The sequence below is a fragment of the Charadrius vociferus genome, unplaced genomic scaffold, assembly GCF_000708025.1.
Source record: "Charadrius vociferus isolate BGI_N301 unplaced genomic scaffold, ASM70802v2 scaffold39, whole genome shotgun sequence".
Taxonomy (NCBI): Eukaryota; Metazoa; Chordata; class Aves; order Charadriiformes; family Charadriidae; genus Charadrius; species Charadrius vociferus.
The window spans coordinates 2,165,931-2,190,308 of NW_009650188.1; the positions used below are offsets into that span (position 1 = coordinate 2,165,931).

At 45.3% G+C, this 24,378-nt stretch overlaps 1 protein-coding gene across 1 annotated transcript in view; it reads left to right on the plus strand.

Annotated features, from left to right (window-relative positions):
- Positions 1 to 2,583: 2,583 nt before the first annotated feature.
- Positions 2,584 to 24,378, plus strand: part of NOTCH2 (notch 2) — a 99,831-nt gene continuing 78,036 nt past the window's right edge. Inside the window, 4 exon segments of the mRNA XM_009892893.1 lie at positions 2,584 to 2,605; positions 8,124 to 8,249; positions 13,876 to 13,957; positions 23,975 to 24,234. Coding sequence (XP_009891195.1) covers positions 2,584 to 2,605; positions 8,124 to 8,249; positions 13,876 to 13,957; positions 23,975 to 24,234 — 490 coding nt within the window.

The window sequence follows — 24,378 nt, forward strand, 5'->3', positions numbered from 1 at the left end:
GGGGCCACTGTGCTGTGCCACAGGGGCTCGTTGAAGTGATGAGCACTCATTGACATTCCTGTTCCCATCACCTTTTGCTTGCGACTGTTGTCTCACTTTGGGGTCTCTGTGGGAAGGGGCCACCCATGCTGGTGTAAGGTGGTGCTCCACCACCATCATCACAGCACTGGCTGGTACCTGGAGGGTGACCACAACGCAGTGAAACCTTGCTCCATCGCGTTCTCCAGAGCCAGGAGCATTTTGGGAGCTTCACGGCCACACCGTACATCAGATCAACTTTGATAAAATCCATGCAGCTCCGTCTGCAACATAAATCCTTCAGGGGCTGCCGCGAACGAGGGCAGCGGTGGGGAAGGCAGAGGCTACGAATTCCCCGGGCGATTAAGCAGAGCAGCAGAGGCAGCTCAGGGAACCCGGCGCCTTCCTGCAGGGCCTGATGCAGGGATGCCTTTGCGCTCCTCTGTTTCTTTTTAAGACGAGACTAGCTGGCAGGTAAGGTAATCACGGCGTAAGCCAAGTCATGTGAATGTTAAGAGTTAGCAGATGAACCACAGGACAAGCTATTCGCGGCACAAGCACAAGGCTGCCAGTCCCGAGGATTTTGTTGGAAGCCTCTCTCCCTCCTGTTTTCCTTAAACCTCTTGGCTGCTGATGTCTTGAAACCATGAAACACCCTCAGCTTCCATTTTAACAGGGTTCCAGCTCTCCCGTTCGCGAAAGCTGGGATATACGACTCAAGCGTGTCCTAAGGACCCCCAAACCAGGGGCAGGTAAAAATGAGGCAACATTTATCTGGGTGTATAACGCTGAGATTTAAGGCAAGCGTTTGGGTGTGGGCTGAGCTGAGGTCTGAATGCCTGAACCGCCAGCAATGTCACCGAAAGGTTATTGCGAGAAAACACAATTTCTTCTGAAAGAGCCAACGCAAAGCTGGTGAAATTGGCAGTCCCTCCAGGTTGAGGGACAGAGGAGAAGCACTACACTGCTTGCCGAGCGCGTACAGACACCCAAAGAGCACCCCAGACTCTTTAAATGCATTTCGCCTTCTGTGGGTAGAGCACCGCAGCGTCCCCCCTGGTTGCAGAGCGATGAGCCACACGGGACGTGGGGAGGTGCTGTCCCCGTGGACTTCCTCCCCGAGCGGAGTGAGGGCAGGCGGGGGACAAGATGCCTTCACCCCCTTTTGCAGACAGCCACGCCGCCTACAGAGATCGCTCAGCATCAGAGATTAGCCGCTTGGCATCACCCGGGAGGTCCTTGCTGAACGAGGGGAGCTGGAACCCTGACACCACTGGTGACAGCTCAAGGGCCAGCACGCAGGGCTGGCTTTGAAGCAGAGGGGCGGGAAACCTGAAGAGCGCTGGGGATGGAGAGCGGTCTGCACATGCCGAGGTCAAAATGAGTGCTCTGCGGAGCAGGCAACCGAAATCATGGCAGAGTGAGACTCCCTACTAACATGGAGCTGCAGAGAGGGCTTGATCTCCCTGCCTTTGTCCGCCAAAGTGCCAGGCTTTGCCCTAATTGCCGGGGCCGTTTAACTAGCGATCCTGTGGCTATGGAGTCTGTTCAGCTCTCCTAATCCCTCAGCTGGCATCGCTTCCAGAGCCGCAGCCCGCCCAGCCCTCTGCCAGGCACTGGCACCCTGTCCATCACCCTGCCCACCACCCTGTCCATCACCCTGCCCACCTCTCCTCGTCACCCCAGCACAGCCGGAGTTCGGCTCCCGCATCCCAGCGAGATGATCCGTGAGCAAAGCGGGGCAAGGCACAGGGGAAACCGGCTGGAAACTATGGAAAACCTTGCCAGAGCCCTCCAGTTCCAGCACTGGCCGCTGGTCACTTCTGGGTGGGCAACTGGGTGGGAAATGGTGCGTGGTAGGGCTGGAGGGTCACTTCAGCCAGTGGGTGCCCTGCGTGACGAACCTTTGCTCATTTGCATATGGTGTTGTTAATGGGACCGTAACAGGGTGTGTAAGACAAAGCAATGCTGAAACATATTTTTAACTTCTCTGCAAGCAGCTTGTTGCTTAATGAAACAGGCCCAGGGGGGTGACGGGGAACTAACCGAGGGTCTTTGACAGGGGGATGCAGCAGGGCGCCTGCTCCTGTCCCCTTCCCACCCTGCCCCATGCCTTCCCTCCTGGTGTGGGCAACCCGCCTAGCCAGGACAACCATGGGTGGCTTGGTCCTCACCTCCCCAGCTGCAAAACCTGTGCTACCCATTCAGGTCCAGGCCCTCCAAGCCTCTACCATGTGGAGGACCTGCTGGTGGCTGCTCTCACCCCTTTTTTCTGCCTGATAGAGCCGCCATGGGATGCTCTTCCCCGCAGGCAGCTGATCCCACGTGCATCCATGAAAGCAGCGTCAGAGTGGAGAGATGGGAGCAATCAGCAGGTTCCCCAGACCCACAGGAGCGAAGCGATGCCTTCCCTTATCTGGGCTGGATTCCACTGAGGACCCCCCTTTGCCAGGTGGAGCTGGTTGCCCTCATGGCAGCTTCTGAGAGCTGCGCCGCGGTGGCCGCAGATGCTGTCCCTGTGCTGGGGGTCAGTACCTTGCGCTCAGGCTAAGCGAAACACAGACGATGGCGGACTGGCTGCTTCAAGGTCAGGGATAATAAGTACTGCTCAGCACTGGGGGGAGCTGGAAATGGCAGCTTTTGGTGAAACACCGGAATTCCTCCTGAGTTTAGCTGCATTAGGAAGAGCAACCCCAAGCCCTCCTTGTTCCAGTCACCCTCCTGGCTGTCCCTCCTCAACTCCCAACTTGGCTTCGTCATCACTTTGACTTCAGCATTGGTCGCTGCCGCCACTTGTAATTTTTTTTATCCTGAAAGTTGTTGGGCATGCGGGGGGTCTGGCCTCTAGAAGCTGTGGGCAGGGAGGTGTGCCAGGAGCAGTGCCAGAGGACAGCCATCGTGGCTGTGAGGCACCATCCCCTGTCTGCCCGCGAGCCGCCGTCGGAGCGGCCATGGGATGCTCTGTCGGGACAGTGGGAGGGCTCGTCACCCGGGGCTGCATCGGCATAGCTGGAAAAATCATGGTGGTGGTCGGGTATGGCCATCCGGCTCCGTGCTGGGGAGGAGCTCCGGGATCTGGTGAATTACGGGGAGAAAACAGTGAGGTTTATTCATTGCCCACCTCTCCCCCACCCCGCCAGCCCCGCACACAAAGGGCTCTCAGTCTGCGGGGAGCTGGAGCCAGGGCGGAGGGAAGTTTTAACGCTTTCCATGATGGCCGAGCCCTGGGGAAGGGGGATCTCGAAGGGCAGCGACCTCCTCCCGCGGGAATCCTCCTCTCCTCCGGGGCTTTCGCATCACCGCCGCCCGTGGGGCGGGGAGCTCGCCCCGCCACCGCTACCACCACCCCCCAGCGGCAAGACCAATTTGTCCATGTAGATTCTTGGTTTGATTTCAGCTTTCCTTACTCACATGAGTAATGTCAGATGGATGAAGGTATCAACGGGATTATACTGAAAAGCTTTGCAGTGTAGAAGAAACCAAGGAATCGGTGGATTTTAGTAAGACCAGGATGAAAACTTGGTTGAACCCAATTTTGCGGTAATGTTCTTCGGGATCACCACACGTGTTCCTAGCACTCGGCTGATTCCTTCCATCCTCCCCCATGCAGGTTCCATGACAGCTCCTGCAAGGCTGTAGTGCCTTTCTTTTCATAGATCTTCACTGAAACAAGTTTCTACTTTGCTGTATCACTTAGTAGAGTTTAAGTCAAACAGTTTGTATTATCTTTACTTGGGAAGTCTCACCGAATAGTGGCAGTGCTGCTCAGTTGTGACAAAAGGACATAGTTTTGTGGTTTTACCCTATGATGCCGATATGGTGCTGTCCTCTAGACACCGTGAAATGTATGAATATCCTAAGGCAATTATTTGAGATAGTTACTCCTTGGCTTGTGATTACGGCAAACGGCACTGTTGACTGCCTGTTCACAAGGCTGCACGCGGTAAAAGGGGCTACTGGGGCACCTGATGGAAAGCCTTCATCGTAGCACCTGCTCTTGCTGTGATCCATCAGAGCTCAAACCTGATTTTCAGATTCTATCAAAGGCATCTCCAGTTGCTCGGCTGTTTAAGCTTGAACCACACTTCACCTGAAGAGAGGTGGGCAGGAGTTTTTTGGCCTATCCTGCTTTAAAACCTTGGTTTTGACTGCGGCCGTCTTCAGAAACAAAACTGCTGACGACTGTAACAAATAGGTTTGGTTTTAAAAGTGTCTGTAATTGCAGCGATACACATGTGTTGTTGCCAAAAGGGGCTTTTTGGGGTGCGTGAGGTTGTGGGGGGTTTTTGGGGGTTTTTTTTTTTTTTGGTTTCAAAATCCGGGGGAAGGTGGTCTACAGCTTCCCCCCTCCCTTGAAACGCCCGGGCATCCTCGCCTCTTGGTCGAGGAAATACCCGCGCTCACGGAAAGAATTCCTGCGTGTCCTCCTCCTCTAGTTGTTAATCAGTTCAGGCGGGACGAAGCCGTGTGTGCGCACATCTGAAGGAACGGCTGCGTTTCGTCGCTGCTACGTGTTGGCGTTCGCAATGTGTTTTCCAGCTGGGGCCGGGGGGGAACGCGGCCCCACCGCCGTCACTGGTGGGTTCCGATGGATTTCGCGCCTCTCCCAGCAGCAGCCCTGCTCCTGGCGTAAAGCACGCGCAGCATCGCGGCACGTTAAAGCCATGGAGGGGTCAGCAGTCGTCGATCGCTTTTACGTGACTTCTCGTTCTTTCTCCCTTCGTGCTCCTGAGAGGCCGGATGACTCGTGAAGAGTGCAGCCATGGGAGAAAGTGGTAGTGGACATTGTTTAGTGCGTGACCGAGCAGGGGCACTAATAATTTCGGCAATTTTATTCTTTGCTATGGTGGTTGGCAGCGGAAGCCGTTGTCTGCAGAGTTTTGACCACTACTGCTGTCTTGGATACAGAGCAGTCAGGGTTAATCAATCTATCTGTTTTGATTTTGAAATGGTCATTTTTTTGTCTCCTGGGAAGAGTGTTGGTTGGTGTTTTTGGGTTTTTTTGGTAGGTTTTTTGTTTTTGTTTTTTTTTTTCTTCCAGTAACCCCTTCTAAAATCTGACGTGCATGGTTTTACTAATATGTTGCAAGAAAATGGTTGGAGTAAAAACAAAACAAAAAAATCCATTTCCTGAATGTGTTTTGGCCAGCTCCCCTCAAAACGGGGTGGAAAAATAAAGGACCTTTCAAGGTTAGGTGTCTTATACGTTCAAAAATATGTTTTCTTGGTAGGGTAGAGGTGTGGTGCATAGTAGGACTGTTATTTCTGGAAATGGCGTACACAGTCCAATAAGACAGCACAAAATAATATTTTTGCAAAGACTAAGTGTTGCGTCCACTTAGTTAAACTGTACCTTCATGCCAGCAACTTATCAGCTTACTGCTAGTCCTGCAAGTTCCTTCTGAGACAGGGGCTGAGAGGAGAAGTAACTGTGGTATCGCTTGTTGTCACCAGGACCTGCCAGGCTGGTCGAGGTACTCCCATGTTGCAGAAGTTTTTGGCATCGTGGGTGAAATCTCTTCCCAGTGCTAAATGAAGGTTGATTGTCAGAGATGATGAATCTCAACTGAAAACGACTCCTGCTGTTCATGAGATAGTGACCTGCATCTGGTTCTTGGGAGTGAGAGCTGTGGCTTGGATTAGTGGGAAAGGGAAAGATGAAGTCACCGAAAGGGTATTTTTCAGGTGCATATTCAACTGTCTTGATGCTCTTGTGCAAGAGAGGGCAGGTATCTGACGTCAACCCTCTTAGTCAATAAACGGGAGGCTTCTGGATGCACTGAGCGCTATGGTTTAGACTACTCAACTCTGCCTCATCATGCAAGCCCAATGGGGTAGCAACTTGCTTTTCCAGTTGAGCCGCTGTTTAGTTTTGCAAAAGGCTGCAGTTGAAGTTGCAGTAAGCTGGGGTGGGGCCGCAACACCTGCGCTTTTGGTGAGGATCCTCTCCTGATAATTGCTGTGAATGATTTGCTCCTCTTCTGATCAGACAGTAGTGGGTGAAACAGGAGTCCTCGCTAGTAAAGCCCACCCTAATTACCCGCTGTCATTATTAACGCTTGGGTTTTGCTAAGCGTAGTTTCGCCAGGTTGCTGTTGACTCTCAGCCCGTATTTCTAACAAGTTGCAAGACACTTTTTATCTGGAGCACTGCATGCGTTGATGTGGACTGCAGTTTGAGATCATCTTCAAACAGTGAAATTTTCGAGTTCTTTAGATAATGCTGACAATGCCGGTCTGCTTGATAAGGATTTGCTTACAGAAGAGCAAGTTTTACTTGATCTGTTGAAGGTGTTATTGTCTATCAAATTTGTTCTTATCAAAGATGCTGACTTAGACTTTCAAAAGGGAGGGTGATGAGAATCTGGCTAACTCGCATCACTTCCTGCAGGGCATCGCTTAATCAGATTAGAAATACGTGAAGATCCTCTCGCTGACGTTCTCAGGACTTGAATCCTTGGGAAAAGAGGACTTACGCCTCTGGTGGCATTTGGCGTTTGACTGTCTTACAATGGGTGGGTTGGTTTTTTGTCAGCTTCCACAGCTATTTCCTTCCCTCCCTTTTTTTTAGGTGTCTTGCTGCTGTTGCAGTGGGTGGGTAATTCTCTTCGATATGTTCTGGTCCTGTTCAGCTTCTCCCGTTTTCAAAAAGGGTATTTGTGCTGTGAGAGGGGACCGTCAGCTGGGGTTTGAACCCAGGACAAGTGAAGAACCAGTGGCAGGGCTCTGGCAGCCCGTTTCTTCTGGACTTGGGAAATCTTACTTAACAGCAGAACCAAACAGCCACAATTTGTAACTTCGGATGTCACGTAGTTTCCTTTAAGTTTGTACTCTTGGCTAATGACTGCAAAGCCGAGGAATGATACAGTGATTATTAATTCTCGCCCCTCCTTCAGGGCGCGTTGGGGAAACAGCATCCATGTGGAGGGGGAAGCTTCCTAAGCATCTGTGTTAAAAAGTCCTTTTGTAGTTATGTTCTTGGTTTCTATGAATTCACTCTGAAATCATCTTGCCAACAGAAGTCAAGGGTTGTCAGTGCCCATCTAGAAGAAACAGCACTTATATCGTTCTAAACACGGTCATCTGAGAGCTGCAGAAATAATCATTTGTTCTGTTTAGAAAATAGTCTGTTCCTAGGGCACATGTCCTTTTTTTAGACTGCTATGAGGACGAAAAAAAAGAGCTTTGTATCTCAAAATGGCACGGGCGTCTGCTGTTTGTTCCATGCAGCAAGTCCTCATCTCGTTTCTGTGACATCAGCCTGGAGGGCTGCAGAAGCGCCGCTCAGCACAAGCAGCGGGCTAACATTTCTGCACAGGCGAACATGCTTAACGTTCAAATTAATAAAGATTTAGTGCTGGAGAATGACGGAAGACTTTGGAGAAGACGCGAGCATGGTTCCCGTCTGCCAGATTGCCATGGAAACACCAATACCTCTTGAGCTCTTTAATTGCCTTCCCTACATTTTTTTGTTGAAAACTTTTTTTTTTTTTTTTAAACAATGCTTTATGCTGCTGTTCTTGATTTTAGGCATTTTGGCTTTGTTTGGAAAACTGAAAATAGGGGAAGGCAGGGAGCAGTAGCTGTGCAAGGAAATAGAGAGTATGATGACTGACAGACTTCTGAAGTGTATTGGGAGTTCGTCCTGAATTCAGTATGTATTACAACTTGTGGTTTTTCACCAGGAGCAGTGTCACACAAACTGTAGCTGCATCTGATAGAAATAACAGTCCTCCTGCAGGTTCCTAGGCCTAAGACTCCACGGACAGGAAAAACTTTCGCTCTATCTCTGAATTTGCACAGTGGTTCACAGCTCTGTTCTTAGGAGGGCCCGTTAGGAGTTTTTGCCAGTTCTAGCAGTTCAGAGGTGAGATCTGAAACAGATGATGGCATGGCATGGAATTGTGTGTGTCTGAGAGCTTAATGTCTTCAGATTTGCTGTTCGCATTCTTGAGTTCAAAAAAAACCAAACAAAACAACCCACCCCAAAACCAACCGGTGAACTTTTAAAGCAAAATTTCTTACTGACTTTTTCTTCTAAAATCCACTTAAACATTTTCTTTTCTGCTTTTCTTGAAAGTTTGAAAAGCTAGTGAAGAAAACCAGTTCAGACGTTGGGGTTTTCTCTCTCAAAAGGTACAGGCAGTTGGCTGAGTGCCTTCACACTCCTCTGAGCTCTGCTCGGCTTCTCAGTTGATGAGTCTTGCGTTGTCCAATTCATTTCAGGCCTTTGTGTGTAAAAACAGTGGAGATGTCTTAATACTCCAATTAAGGCATTTTTACTTTACAGATGATTTCTATGCCTTATACTTAAGCTTTGTCCTTAACGACTACCTTCTGTCTGTGATGTGTAAACTGCTCAACTTGTTTAAATCCCCCAAATGTTAATGTTTTCTAAATCTGAGCTGGATATAAGGCTTTATTACTTTTTCGCAGTAAGGATTTTTTCCTAGTTGGGTCTATCCATCCGTTCCTCCCCCCCCCCCCCCCCCAGTGTGGCTGCTGTGGGTTGATCTGTACTTTGGAAATAGGAAAATGTATTTTTCTTTTCTTTTTCTAGCAAAGCGCTTCTTTACTAGTGGGATCGTCCCTAGTATATAATCTCACTGGAACTGTAATCTGTTGAGGTTAGTGAATAGTGTAATTAGTTATCACTCCTTTGTGGTTTTCCTCCAAAATTTGGTTATCTTCGGGTAATTCTCTCCATTTGTGCAGTGTTTCTTACTCCTTACCAGCTTTTTCAGCAGCTGTTTGTGCTGTGCAAGATGCCGCTGTGGGAGTATTTTTGTCCCTTTCTGCACAGCAAGGACCTACTGCTCTTCCTCCAGAATGGCACCTCATGTTTCAGCATTTTCTTTAAGCTTCTTTCTTCATGCTCTTTTTTTTTTTCTTTTTTTTTTTTTTTTTTTTTTTTCCTGAAGGGAATCTGAAGCTGTTTTTTCTCTCCCTGGGAATTTGAGATCCTGCGATTTGTAGTGTAGCTGGTGTTTCTGACCGTGCTGGTGGTCGTTCTCCACAGAGCTGATCCACCTTGGGTGAACATCCTCAGCTTGCATAAGGGTTCCCTGTGCATCCTGCATTGCTGCTGCTTGAGGGCTTTGTATCCTTTTCCTTCTTTCTCTTCATATATAATGGGTAACGCAGTTGAAATGATGGGCTATTTGTCATGAACGTCAATCAATACAGAAAAATCCACTGACTACATAAAGGTTATTGAAACCTATTTTGTCCTTCACTTTTCTTTCTCATCTTTAATGTGCGTTTTTAGCCTGACTGTTCTTCTATGTTCAAGTAGGTTGTTTTCCCCACTCTCCCCAAAAAAGTTTTTAAACCTATGGATGAGTTTCAGGCAAATATGACAGAGGTCTAGGTTCATAAAAGATACCGAGTTTCTATGAGCTTAATGGAAAATGTATAAACAGAAAGAGGAGAGAGACCCATATAGTGTCATCCCAAGGAGAAAGCTGTACCACAAACTCAGCTGTGTTCTCTGCCAAAATATTGCTCCCCCTTTATTTAAAGTAGAACCTTTGGTCAGAGCTTGCACTTTCTTAGATGCAGAATAATCAACCACAGAGGTACAGGAAACCAGCTTTATAACGTCTCCTCCTCACAGCATTAATTGTTTTGGTATTTTGCATTTTTATTTCTGCTTGACTTTTTCTGAACTTGTGGGTGAGGAGTTTCTTGGCATTGCTTTCCTTTTAGTATTTATAACAAAGCCCGTTCAGATTTTCTCTGGTAATGGCTCTGTTTCCCTATAGCAGTCTTCTCTCTTAAAAGCTGATCTTGCAGCTTCTGATCTTAATCCTTCACTGCTTCTTTTAATTTGCTAGCCTAGAAAGTACCTGAATTTATAGCAGGCAGATGAAATACGGAAACCAAATCACAATGTCCAGATCATCTTGGCATCCTGAAGAAGAATGAGGCAGAAACACAACTTTTCTTTTCCTCCTAGATTTGCTTTAACTGTCTCTCTAGCCAAGAAGATTAAACCTGGGTGAAACTGTACTCCAGTTAAGCGTAACCTTTGGTAGATTCGGAGGTTGAGAATCACAGCACTTCCTATAGTGTTTCTGCAAGTAACGCTTTCAGCTTGCACTCGTTTTACAGCAGCGGCTATCTGTTTTTTCCCTCTGGCCTTGCAAAACAGTCATGGTAGGCTAGTTGAATGTCAGGTTAGAATTTGTGTGTAAATGCAGGCATGTGCAAGGGTTTGTATGGACTCTTGGCTGGCTAGTGTGTGTGTGTATATACGTACAGCATTCATCTCGCATACACTTTAAGCCCTCGTCCGAGAAGTCTTTCAAACTTGGCTATGATGTGTGAGAGAAACTGGGTCCTTTTTTCACAAAGTGGCGGCCTGCCCGCTTCGTAAGAAGTCAGTTTTCCGATAATTATGGAGTGTCTTCCCAATATTCCCATAATATGCCCAAAAGGACGGATAAAATTCATGAGGTGGTTCAATACATTAAAAAGCTGTGGGATTTCCCCTTGAAGACCCGCTGGCATACTGGAGCGAGCCCTCCACCACATGAGAGTGTGCGAGGACTTGAAAGATGACTGCTTGCGCTTAGTCTGGGCTAACCCAGCTACTGATAGTCTTGGTGGTTTTGGCAAGCTAGAGCAAGTCCAGAAAACCAACAAATAATTCTCCATTGCTATTTTTTTTTTAAACACAGAAGAAAACTGTCAAAAGCAGCCTGCTAGGCTCAAAGCCTTGACAGCATGCTGATGCTATCTATATATGGCTTCTAGAAAAGTGGCTTTATCTTTTCAAGACAAGGCTGTTGTCTTTCATGCTGTAGGCACCGAAGTATTTCCAGTTAACATAATGGATGTAGCGAAACGTACTTTTTAGGTTAGCGGAGGTAGAAGGCAAAGTTTCTGATACTATTAACTCTTGAGCATAGCATGGTAGAGTAGCAGAAAAGTAGCTTTTGAAGTAATTCATGTTGAAATGCCTTGGTTTTGCATGCATTGTGAAATTGTTAAAGATATCATGAAATACAGGAAGACAGTGCTTTGTGCACAGAGATGCTAATTTTACTGTGAGAACTGTAGTCTTCAATTTCCCTTGTGATTTCTTTTCTAAAGAGAAGTGGTCATGTCACTTTAATACTTATTTTAATATAGACTATGGTTACATTTACATTCACTTCAGCTTTAATTGCATTTCACTGTATTTCTATCCAGCCTATTTTAGTCTTAAGCTGAAAAAGCTGTGTTTTCTTAGCTTCTTTCACTTCTCAATTACTATATGCAAAATACAAATTTAGCTGCCTGCTTTTCCCCATTCAATATGTGTCTCTGTTAAAGAATTCTAAGGACTACTAGTAGTTTAATGACCTGCTAAACAGCAGTTCAAGGCAGGAATAATTTGTCAAAAAACGGGAGAAAATTAATCATTACTTTGCTAAAGCCTCTCTGCCCTGTATCTGTATTTGGCCTGGCGAGCTAAAGCGGAATCATTGATTCGGATCCTTACCGCGACCCCAAAAGCCATCACCCTCTTGTTCCCCTCTGTGCAGTTGTGCTGGGAGGTGTTTTTGGCCAAGTGCTAGTTAAGCTTTTACTATGGGGGTTACAAAATCAACTGGCTGCTCGGTTCTCACTGGGGACGCGGATACTCGAAGAGATTACAAAATTGTGTTTGAAAGCATGGGCACAAAAGAAATAATCCTCTGAGTGTTTGCTTCACTGGCTCGATCGGTGTGAAAAGAATGAAAATTCAAGGTAGGGAGACAGGAATACCAAGTCCGCGTCCCCTCCTGGTTCCCTGAAACGTGGTTAAGGCTCATTCTAACTTTCCTCCGTCTTCCCTGGAGTAGCAGAGGTGGTAAGAGAAGTCTGAGTCTTTATGGGTCCTGTTGCAGTTTCTCTTGAACACAGCGTAACTGAACTGTGCTAACTGGAGCTAATCTTTGCTGTGAAAACAAGCTGGTGTCGTGTTAGACAGAAGCAGATGAAGTTTGGAGTCAAAGCCTCATTGATGTTGCCGTTAAATGGGATAGAAATTGTCAGACAGGTGCAAATCAGTGTAAGTGTTTTCGACCGCTGTGGGGGGGAATGCCATGCAAAATCCGCGTTAATATTTCTGTCGCTTAGTAACCCTGACCTCAGGGGTTATCTGGAAGGGGCTTGGAGTGGAATTTTGTTCATTTCCTGAGAGCTCTGCAGAAGCAGCAGCGCCATCCAAGTGCCCCTTTTTCAGAAATCAAGGGAACAGAAACAGGCACACGCATACTGTGGGAAATACTGATAACTTTCCTGGGCAACTGGGTTTAATCTAACTGTATTCTTTATAGGGATTGCAAGTATGAAACGCTCCTATAGTACCTCGTAGTGCATGTGGCCTGTTTACGTGCTCCAGGGTTATTGAGAAATAACACTTCAAGCCCTGGATAGCAGTAACTGGAGTCTGTTCCAAGTTGCCTAATTGCTGGACTGAATTCGGGCTGGTTACAGGGAGAGCTTGGTGGGACTCATGTTAACTCTTCTGTTTCTGAGCCCTGCTCCTTATAAACTTTGGGGGTAGTTTGGACCAGTTTTCCCTGATGCCCCTTGCTGAATTTGTATTGAAAATTTAATACTTCTTGCAGAAAGGAAAACCATCCTTAAAAAAAAAAAATTAAATAAAAAAAAAGGCAATCTGCCCTCCAGTAGCTGGTATACAAGTGGACAGTTTAGGTGATTGGAAGTTCTTGATGCCTGTGGGTGCCTTTAAGATTGGTTAAATGCTTTCCCAAATGCAGTAAGGTTGTTGAAATAGGGTACACTAAGGCACGGAAGCGCACGCATGTGTGTGTGTTTGGAGTCCAGGAGACAGGACTGGAGGCTGGGAAGGGCATGAGACTTCTGGGTATGTGAGTAAGTTTAGGACAGAACCCAGATTTTCTGGTTCCAAGAGCTTTTTCCACTAATTCAGTGCTGTTCAAATGGCAGGTTCTGGTCTCAGCCAACTGGCTGAATTTTTGTGTTTCTAGAGTGTCCCATTTCCTGCCGGTTTTCCGTAGTTCTCACCCTTCTGGTCACTTCAGAAACAGCCAAGGTGTGCTGCTTCAGGTCTCCATGCAGGGACAAGCACTTGCCACAGCTGGAGCTGATGTGTTGCTTCCATCAGAACAGACCTCACTAGAGCTCCCAGTAGACCTGGATAAAGATTGGTCAGCCCTGGCCTTTTTTAAAACTTACACTGTAGCTCAAACTTGACGCTTTCAGTATTATCTCCTTCTTAAAAATACCAAATTGTTTGATGAAAGTCTCTGATGTTTTCAGTTACTCCCAAACACAATCCTTTCTGAAGTCGGAGTGCCCCAACAGTAATCATACTGCAGCAAATTCTGGATTGCTAGAAATGTACAGCAGGTGACCTTATGAGGGACAGACACCCCCTATTTCAGTGCCAAGTGACCCTAGAGATGGAAAAGAAGGAAAGAATTTGAGATACCATATTGTGAAAGAAGGCTTAGGAGTAGTTGCCTTTCACTTCAGAGAATTTCAGTGCAGAATTTTGATCAGAAAGTAGTAATGACACTTAACCCAAAATACACAAGTGCCGACACGACTATCTTTGTAGCTTGCTGAAGTTACTGCATGCTTTGCTTTGAAAATCTACCTAAAAGAAATTCTGGAAACATTTAGTTGCCCGATGAACAAATCTGTATTTGATTCTTCTTTCAGTCTGGCTCTTTTGATGCTGCCAGAGATTAAATTAAACTACATGATAGTGTCTTTGTTTTGGTTCCAGTCATATAAAATTTTTTACTGTAAGATTTTCATTCCCCAAAAAATGCTAATGAAGCTTTGACTTGACATGTATGGCTACTGATTTGACTGTTTTTTTCTTTTATTTCAGCTTTGCAGTGTATGGATGATTCCAAGCCATGTGTTAATGAGGGAAAGTGCATTCCGTATCAAAATGGCACAGGATATTGCAAGTAAGTTGGTTTCATTTCTAATAAATTTAATTACCAGTCTTCTTTCATTCAGCGTCCTAGCCAGAAAGGAAATGTGAATTGTTATGATTTTCTTACTGGGTGCATTCAGCGTAACAGTTTTAGCACAGTTGGTGTTTCTTGATAATGTATTAGCTCTTATGTGCTAGCTTTTTGTAACGTAAGAAATCTGGAATTCTTGTTCAGACTTTTGGCTTTGGATTTTGTCAGTTTGATTCCTTTGCATTAGGCTAGGTTAGGAAGCGAGGTCAAAGTGATCCTAGAGATAAACTCTGTACCTTGCTTCCAGACCCACAAATTAAGTTGGGACTTGTTCTTCATCTCATAGTTTGCCTTATGTTACAGAGCTTCAGCCCAAATTTGAATATTTTTGAGGTTTTTCAGAACTACTCTTCACTCTGAAGTGTGCCAGTTCCCTTCTACATGCTGGAGAGCAAGTAATATGTGGGAGTTGCAAAAACAAACTAGCAAAAAACCCCAAGCAAACACCCACATTTGTCTTTATCGCATAATTGATTTTGGTAAATGTTGACACTCATCTTCAATGGTGCCTTCACTTTGCTGCACGGAAAGCTGATCAGCAGGAGCTTTGGCAGACGGTGTGGTGTCTGGAGAATATGACATCTATTAAAACGCAGTTCACCTTTCAAACTGCAGTATTTGTTTGTTTTTTTTTTTTTTAAATGAAGTGATATTGTGCAAAAAAGATAAATCCTTCTTGTTTGGCAGGGTTAATTTGCTACGTCTGCTGTAAACGGATTATTTTCTAACCCTTGTTTACTTCATCAGTGCAACTTGTGCCATTTTCTAGCATGCTAAATCCCTTTTTCCTAATGCCAACATTCCTTAAATATTAGTGAATTTTTGTCTTGTTGATTTAGCTCGGCTAACACACAGCTCCACTCTTCACCCTGTTCTACGTATCCGTCTTCCCTAGCCACAACCTTTAATTCTTTCTGTTAACGTGGTACATAAAACTCGATATACTTAAATTGCACCTGTGGCACACAAAGGGGAAATCATAATCTAATTTGAGGTGGTTCTCAGTTTCAAATCAATACCCAGTGTGCAGAAAGGCCATGGAAAGGCAAATACTCTGTTAGTGGTTTGTTTTTGGTTTTTTTTTCAAATTTTTAACTATTACTGCTTCCTACCTAGTCTTTTCTTTGCCATGGCTTTATATTGCTGTCAACAGAAACGAGCTGCCCTTCTGAAAAGAAAGCCAGAACTTTTCCTGCTTTTCACCTGTATTTTAAGACTGAAACAAGAAATTGTGTGACGTTAGTAGGTCTTTCTGACGCATACCTGAGCCATGTTAGTCTGGAACCAAAGTATGTGGGTCACGATGAAGGTAATAAACAAGATTGGTATTGATGTTGGTGTTGCTTCTGTCTTCCTAAGGAGGTTTTTTCCAACTTGCATGTTCCTCTTAACCATGTCTTAGACTGGAGAAAAAAAAAAAAAAAATTAGTTGGTTCATCTGATTAACTTCTGATCAGTATTTCTAGTGCAGATCTTGACACATTTCCCTTATCACACTGGCAGCTTTGACCACTCTTATATTATGGGGCTTTTTTTTAGCGCACAGAGTTATTTATAATTCTAATGTTGCCTTCTTCCTTTTTGTGCAAAGTCTTCTTGCAGGTTTTAAGCTAACCCCTCCTTCAAAGTCCCTTTACAGGTGCCAGAGTAATTGGAAAGGCTAAAAGAGGCCTGTACACAGAGATTAGTATATGTCTGTTTACTAGTTCTGGTTCAAGAACTCCTTTTTTGCAAAAAGGAAGGAAAGAAAATAGCAAAAAAGACCCTCAGTTGTGGAGGCTCTACCTTTAGCAGGCTGCTTCTTAGCATCCTGTTTTGGTTTTAAGTGTTTTTTTCTTTCCTGCACTATGAGGAACTCTGAATAGGGGAACTTTCTCTCTGGTGTAGTAACCTAAATGACTTTCTTAATTTTTGATAGCTGTAAGAATATAAATGTTTTGTTCAGGAAACTTAACTTATTACTGAAGCAAGTGGCTGGGCTTCTAGCTCTGCAGGATCACTCACTGATTAGCTAGATCTCCACCCCTTCCACTTTTTTTCACGTTTTCTGCAGTACTTCCTCTGCTGGGCAATAGGTTTTTATAATAGGCTCTCTTCCTCTTTCTGTACCTCCTCTTGGCCAAGTTGGTTGTTCTAGTGTGTGGTCAGTCCATCTAGTTAGTCTTGCTGTCTGTAAGAAACAAGCAAACAGCTGAGGAGGGGGAACCTGCATCAGAGATAATCGTATATGATGAATTAAGACACGAGTAACATAAGCACTGGTGAGCAAAGCATCTAGTCTTGGTATATGGCAAAGCAGCAAGTGACAGCTTAGTGCTGGAACAGCTTGCTTTGTCAGAAAATCCCGTGGTGCCTACTTCATTTGAAAGAGAAAGCTGGTTTTCTGTGAAGAAACCTTTATTCTGGTGCATCTGGCTTCTGTTATGGGAACGGCGATTGTGACCCTTGTAAGGAAATCGGAGTTGGATCTTTATCAGATTGCTCTTGTGAGCGCCCTTTAAGTAGCTCCGTTCCCCTGGTGACGCTGCTGGCCCATGGCTGTCATTTTGTGGCACTGTTTGATAGAACTACTGACCTTCGTTGACCTTGATTTTATATTTAGAAGATTACACATTCCTGGGTTTGCGTCTTCCAAGGTCAGAATTTTTGCTTGAGAGATCTTTCTACGCCCATGCAGCGACTGGCGTGGTGAGGACGCAGACCTTCTTCCAAGGAATATGACTGTATCTGCAGTGGCAGTACGAAGGGGACCTGCCCTTCCAGGCTTTCTGGGTGTCCCTTTGACAAAAGGCCGTTTCAGTTTGTGGTTTGGCTTGGCGTTGAACTGCGGTGGGGTGTTTTTTTGTTTTTTTCTCACCCCTCAAAGCATCTCCAGGCAGCCTTTTACACATTGAGGTGTTAAGCATGAAGGAGGCTTCTTGCGTACTCTCGTATCCAGCAGAGAAGCAGGGTAACAGTTGCTCGTTGCTTCATGCTAATTGTGAACATCACAGGAAAACCTGTTCTCGTCTCCCTGCTGCTGGATGACTGGGAGAGCAGCAGCAGTAGTAGTAAGAGTCTGGGGGATAGTTATGGCTAACTCGCAGTACTTCTGCAGTTGCAGGTGGGCTGAGAAGGTGTGGGTACAGGCAGCTGTTCCAAGGATAAGCAGAGCAGGGATTTATTTTTTTTTTTTTTTGGCAGCTCTGCCACACTGTTTTCTGAGGGCGAGAGTCTGCTCTGCTGCAGGTGGGTGCAGGAGCGGGCAGTCCCTCTGCGCTTGGCGTGGGGCAGGGCTCTGAAGGTACCTTGACTGGTTTCCCCATGTTTGGCAGCTGTGGCCTCTCCTGACTTCCCTCCACTGTGCCGCCCCAGCGACAGGCAGCAGAAGCAAGGCTGTGCCAGGGAGAGAAGCAGAAGTGAGAAGGGAGGGAGTTGGGGTAGGGGTGCGCCAAGGTTTAGGGAGGAAACTGGGCTGTGCTACTTCTCGTGCTTTGTAGGCTTTTAAGATTGGATTTTTTTTGACCTTGGGACTGTTGCACGTTGTGTACCCAGAACAGACGTCGGTACCTCCATGTGAACCAAAGTACTGCTTTAACTTTAGTGTCTTTTGTCGGGTCCTGATGGTAAAAGAAAAAAAAAAAGGTGTGTGTGTGGAAAAAAAGAAGTACAGTGGCAACCATGGCTTGTTTGCTGTGCTTAGCCAAAGGTGGAGACTGCTGAATTTGGCTGATTCCAAGAGGATAGTCTCCTTCAGCACATCCTTTTCACGCCCAAAGCTGTCGGGATCTGTGCAGCTTTGTGTGCTTCTGTGCCTCTTCAGTGAGCAGTGTTTTTCCTTGCTGTGTGCTGAAGTTTGTGCGCACTTTTACATTGTGTGATACAGTTTTTACCTCTTGTTGCCAACCTGCAGACAGGAGGACCTCAAAGCAGCAACAGCATGGCAGTAAGGGGCTTCGATCCCAGTTCTAACCCCCAGTAACTCCAGCTCCTTTGCCAGGTTTTGGACTTGCCTTTCTTTCCAACTGGATCCTCATAAATGAACTTTAACTCGGATTTAAGAGGACTTCTGGGGCTGAAGGCAGGATCCTAGACTGCAGGACTGCTTCCGAGACTGCAGCAGATATCTTCTCAGGATCTATCTCGAGAGACTAATCACCCCTAGAGCAGTGAATGGGGAATACCCACAGGAGACCTTGTAGCAGGATGAGGTCTGAGAGTTTTCCAGAAGAGGCTAAAAGCAAAAGTTGAAAAGTTGTCCTTTTCTGAGAATGGGCTGCCCTTTCCTGTTTCCTTCTGTCTCCTTTCAGAAGTTGAAGGAGACCCTGGAGACCAGGGCAGAGGAAAAAGGGGAGAGTACACACACTTTTAGCTTCAAATCTGGGAACGCAGCGGTGATCTGAGTCAGTCAATCAAAATTTTCTTATTGTGATTTACCTGTGGAGACCAAAAGCTGGTCAGAAAAAGCTGAACTAAACCTTGCCTGTTCAGGCTTGGGTTGCTGTCAGTCCTTGGTATCCTGCGGAGTGGTAGGTACACTGTGGAAGCGCTTTCTGTGGACTGGAAACAATAGCTGTGTACTGCTTTAAACGCGCAACAGAGAGGCCGTCCCATCCCATAGTTTACATTCAAAGTATGACGCATAAATGGGAGCCTTGAGACATGGGAAGGAGCGTTTGTAAAGCTAACCAGAGAATCCTGTTCTCCCTCCTGAGAGGAGGTGTAGGTGTGGGAGTCAGAAGTCGGGAGCCAGAGGGAAGTCTGGTTAAAATCTGTGGCAAAATAGCTGAGACCCTTCTCACGTTAGTCATCAGACTGCATTTTCCCCCCCTCTTCCGTTGAAGCATCTTCCAATCGAAGTGAAGGGGAGTGTTGGGTTGAAGGGGGGGGGGGAGAAGCAAGACTAGCAGGGAATTCTTCCCTTCGTGTTTTAAATTAAAACCATCTGCTTCCTTCTCTGCATCTCCAGATGATATCACTGGGCCTGAATAGCAAACTCCCATGAAAATCAAACATCTGGAAGACTGGTTAAAAAAGTCTATAAGGTGCTTTTGCAGAGACTGTCCTATCAATGTGCCCAAGTAAATATAGTATGGCAGATGAGGAGGTTTTTCCAACAGGCCAGGCATATTTTTCAGAAGTCCGTTTTGGAAGGAAGAGAGAACTAAGTATTGGGAGGTAACTTCAATGTAGTTTTGTGGCTGAAGAGCCAAAAATGCAGCTTTTGTGAGTCTTCTACTTTTACTTTGTAGCGTTAGCTTGTTAGAGTGAATGAGGCTCTCTGGATTTGTGGATACTTCAGATTTGGATAAATACCTTCATTTTGTTTTTATGTCTCTTGTTTAGCTCCGTGAGAGCCTGAACTAAGGCAAATGCAGGCTGGAGCTGAAAAGGAGGAGGGGAAAAAAAAAAAATGGGCTGAGTTCTGACTAAAGTATTTGTGCTGGAAAGTAGCCCAGAGAGAGTAAAGGAGAAGCTTTAATTAGAAGCAGCTGCATAGCTGATGCAGCCCACAGGACATTTTCCCATTTCAAACTCTCCAGCTTTCAGAAATCATGATTTAAATTAAGTTGTATGTGAAATTTGTTCTTAAAAGATTAAATTCCTGTTGAAGTAGGTTAAGAGACCTCATGTGCTTCCAGAAAGTGCCAGAACAAACTGCATCTTCCTGTTTCTGTTTCTGAGTGTGAGATGGAAAACTGAGGAGAAACAGTGGCTTTTATTTGGAAAAGATTCGGTTTCCTGTTCTGAGCATGTCATTTGGAGCTGACACAAGCTGCTACAATTTTAAGCTGCTCTGTAGACAAGTGGCTTTTTTTTTTTCCTCTCCGAAAGAGAACTTGAAAGAGTAGGTTGGGATGAGAGCAGAGCAGGGGTGGTGGGAAGCTGGAGTTGCTGTTGACGATAATCATATCCTTTAGAGTCCTCTGGACTTAGACCCTGCTTTTTTCAGTGTTTGCCTCTATTTTTAGAGAAACAATGCGGTGCCCAACATGAATCAGGGGCAAATATTTGCAGTTTTGTCTGCGCCAACAGTTAGGACTGAATTACTAGTATTTGTGCCTAGAAACGTTGATGACAGGAGACATGGTTGAAAATGTGGACTGTAGGTTTTTTGTTCTTTAACATGCAAAAATGATTGCACTGCATTGCTAGAGGGGAAAATTGCCTAACTGCGTGACCAAGCGCTTCTCCAGGAGGAGAATAAAACGGTGGGTACCAGGGCCATGTATACCTGACCCTACCACCTTTCCACAGGCAGGCACGTTCCCTCTGGCATGTTCTATAAGGCTTTGTCCTTCCAGATGTAAATAGCTAAAGTTAAAAGAGCTTTTGCTGTTCCCTTCTGGAGTGCTCCCTCATGTTTTTCTGATTAGCCTCAGAAGATACTGGGACAAGCCCAGTCTTGGAGCGCTCTTCAACTTTGTACCAGAACATTCGTGTGCAAAACGCTGGGCTGTTTGTAGGTGATGGTTGCAAGTGTTGTTCTAGAGCACAGGTCTCGTCTTTCCTCTTAAATCATACCAGAAATATTCTTAATGAGTGTTTGGCCCACCCCCCATTACCTAGGGGCAACAGTTAAGTGCACCTTCCAGTATCCCTGAATGTCAGGGGGTGGGAGAGAAGGCGTTATTTTGGTGGTTTATTTGCTTGTGGACAAAAGATGAGATGTTCCTCTAGTCTTTCTAGTTTGTTTTACAGCCTTTCAATGAAAAAGCACTTTAGGACTTCTCTTTTAGGTGTGTGTTGGTTTATTTTGTATTTGTGGGAGTGCTGGTTGGTGTTGGAGGACCTCTTGTTTGCCTGATGAGATGCCTTAGGTAGGGTTCTGTGAAGTTCTGGTTTGTTGCTCACTCTTTCTTTCATGGTAAAGAGAACTTCAAGTGCATGGCCTATGTCTGATGGGGTTTGTCTGAGGAGCTTGGCATACTGCTGACACTGAAGACGGGTGAGCTGCCCAAATCCCCCCATCACTGGTGGTGGTGAAACCAGAAGAAATCCCTATAACGAAATCTCGCAAGCCTTCTGGGACTGAAGTTCAATTTGGCTTTATGCATTCATCAGCTGCATATAGATGTCCAGAAACATGATTTAATGGTAGTTACCCAGACGGTCTCTGAGCAGAGCTAGCCAGTGCGCCGTGTGCAGGCTTGAATGCCGTGGGAGTCGAGCACTCCTCTGGCTCCTGGCACAACCGTCTTTGCTGGGTGCCAGATTTCTATGTGATCGAGCTCCTACAAAGCCGTGCTGTAGCCCGCTGGCGTTTGGACTCATTTCTAACCCGTATCGAGGAGGGATTTGGAATGTGTTAAAGGAAGCCTATAGAACTGCTGTGGTTTAGGCTTAGAATGCCCAAAGACTGCCTCTCGTGTGATGTGGCAGCAGCTCACACTGACTGACAGTCTTCAGCTGTTATACCGAGGATGGCACAAGAGGCAGTGGATATTCTGCAAATGGTATTGTCTTGGGATTTGCTTTCTATAACTTTATTAATCCTGCCTTGCCCTGCAAAAACTCTTCTTTCATGTCTGTTCTTGGGTATGAAGTTGAAAGTATTAAGGTATGGTGAAAGGAGCCTAATTTGGGTGTGGGGAATGGTAAATTACGATTATGCACATCTATTATATGACTTTCCTGCTTTAGACATAGGGCTAAAGCTAGTTAATAAATTTTAACATGAGAAAAAACAGTTGTGGTCATCTAGTAATGACCCCTTGCGTAACTTGGATAATAACCTCTCTGAATAGCTGTGTTTGAACTAGCGTGCATACTCTTTCTGAAACAGCCAATCCTGGTGTTCTTTTAAACAAGCATGAGTGATGGAGAAATTCCACTGTGACCTTAAATGCGTTGTTCCAGTTGTTTCTCTCCGCTGCTGAGAGACTGCGTATAAGTCTGTGGCTGAAGATAAAGATATTACCCTATTTCTAGTTTGAATTTATCTAGCTTGAACTTGTAACAGCTCAGTTCTGTTACCCCTGTACCTTCTAGATGGGGAATTATTGTTAAATCTGAGTTTCTTTATGGTTACTTAAAGCTTTGGATTAATTGTCTCCTTCCCTTTTCCCTTTGATAAATAGACTGAGCTACCTGAGCTTTACATTGCTTCAAGAGTTTTCTGTTAGTCATTACTGTTGGCTTCTTTGAATTCGTTTCAGCTCTTCCTTCTTAAAGAGCAGACACCAGAACTGATGTAATGGTTGTGCTGTGCAAGTATCAGGTGTAGCATAATCTCATTTACTTCTGCTTGATTTTTTGTTGTTTGTACAGCTAAAGTATTCCTGGCCAAACTGTCACGCTAGGAATTAATGTACATCTGACTGTTAGGAACCACCTGAGCAAGTCTGTCTTTCCCATATTGGTCTCCTGGTTTGGGGAGGATGCTGTGTATCTTTTGTTTCTAGATGTATGACTTGGCAGTGCTAAAGTGCACTTTGTGTGCTGACTGCGTTGTTAAGCAGTTCATGTTACTACTCTCTATCAAGAACTTGTCTTCTCTCTTACCTGTGTGTTTGACCATCACTGATGTTTTCCATTGTTATTCATATGAATAGCATAGGAACAAAGGCAGATCCCTGTAGTATTCTGTTTAAAACACAGCTTTATAAACATTTGTTGATTTTTAAACTGAATTTTAAGGCCTGTCCAGTTAAGTGTGGGTTGTGTTGTTTTTGGTTTTGTTTTTTTAAATCCACTGTACACTTATAAGTGCATAAGTAAGAGGCAGTCCCTTTACTGTTACGTTCTTGTCTGGAGGCTAACTAGAGACTTTGTGTATTTCTTGCAGTTGGAATCTCCTCCCTTTGGATTTGAGTACGTCATTGGTTTAATAATTGCACCTATCCTATTCTGGAACAAAGCGTATCTAATGTTCACTTCTGAAATTTTTTGCAGCGAAATACGTGTTCTCTTAGGCTGTGTGTAACTTGGGTTAATTACCAGTTAAAGCATGCAGCTGTGCATTATAGGAAAAAACCCGCAAGTGGACAGTCCTGCTCTGTATGTTAGGTGTTATTTTTATCCAGCATATACTCTTGCAGATTTCTGCTACCTGAAAGGAGCAAATGGAACTGTGGCTGACACAGAGGTGGGGTTTTGCAGGCTTGCCTGCCTGGGTCCTGTAACACTGGAAGTTAAATGGAAAATTCGTAGTACAAAGGCCAGTTAAAAGATGGATTACAGCTGACAAGTGTAGTCAGACTGTATTGACATAAGTTTAGGTTAGAGAGAAGTAACTGCAATTATTCTGCAATCGCAGATCTTTGTATAAAATATTACCCTAGTTGTAGATAGTGTGTGCGTATTCGTTTTTCTGTGGGAGACAGAGGAACGATGACCTTGTCGTTAGGGTGCTAGCCAAGGGCGTGGGAGACCTGACTTCAGGGCTTGCGCTGCTAGCTGAGTGCAGATTTCAGCATGCCATGGTCCCAGATGCACTTTTCAACATGAGGATAACAGTATATTCCTGTCTCACGGGAGTGTTGTGCAGAAAGATCTGCTACAGATCTTCAGGCCCTCAGACACTGCATTTGTACAAGGTTTATAAATATTTTGGAAGGTGGATAATACCTGGTGTTTATTACTGAAACTTCTGAAAAAGGATGCTTGTTAGAATGTGAGTAAGGTGCAAGGAATTAATTGTTACTCAGCAGTTCTTTAGCACTTAGGCTTTTACTGAGGTTTTGAAGAGAAATGCAAGAAGTTCCTGCATTTGATATAACTCCAATTGTATGCAGTATTTATTTTGTAATGAGCGATTTCACAATTTGAACTTAAGTCTTCAGTGGTCTCATCTGGGACAATCCCAGAGGAAGGCCCTGTTACATCTATGACATCAGCGTTTAGGATTGTTAATGTTACCACTAATTATGGCAAATGCCAAGACTTGCAGTGGTGATGGGACTTCTTTTCTGGTATCTTCCCAGGACAGCAGGGCTTCAGGTGAATGTGCCGCAAATAATTTCTTCTCTGTTGCAGGTGTCGAGAAGGCTTTCTTGGAGATTACTGTCAGTACAGAAACCCTTGTGAAAGCAATACCTGTAAGAACGGGGGAACTTGTGAAACTACATCTCTGATAGGAAAGGCTACCTGCAAATGTGCTCCAGGATTCACGGGAGAGGATTGTCAGTACTCCGAATCGCACCTCTGCTACGTGTCCCAGCCCTGCCTGAACGGAGGAACTTGTCATCCCCACAGCCAGGAAACGTATGAGTGTGTCTGTCCTCCAGGTTACACAGGTGGGGTTCTGCATTCGTACCTCCAGACTCCCTCCTTTCTGAATTTCTCCATGCTGGAATGTTCTGGGGCAGTTGTAATATGCTCTCAATGTTGCTAGCTCCAGCACAGCAAATGAGAAGTCGTCTAAATGACTTCATGACCGA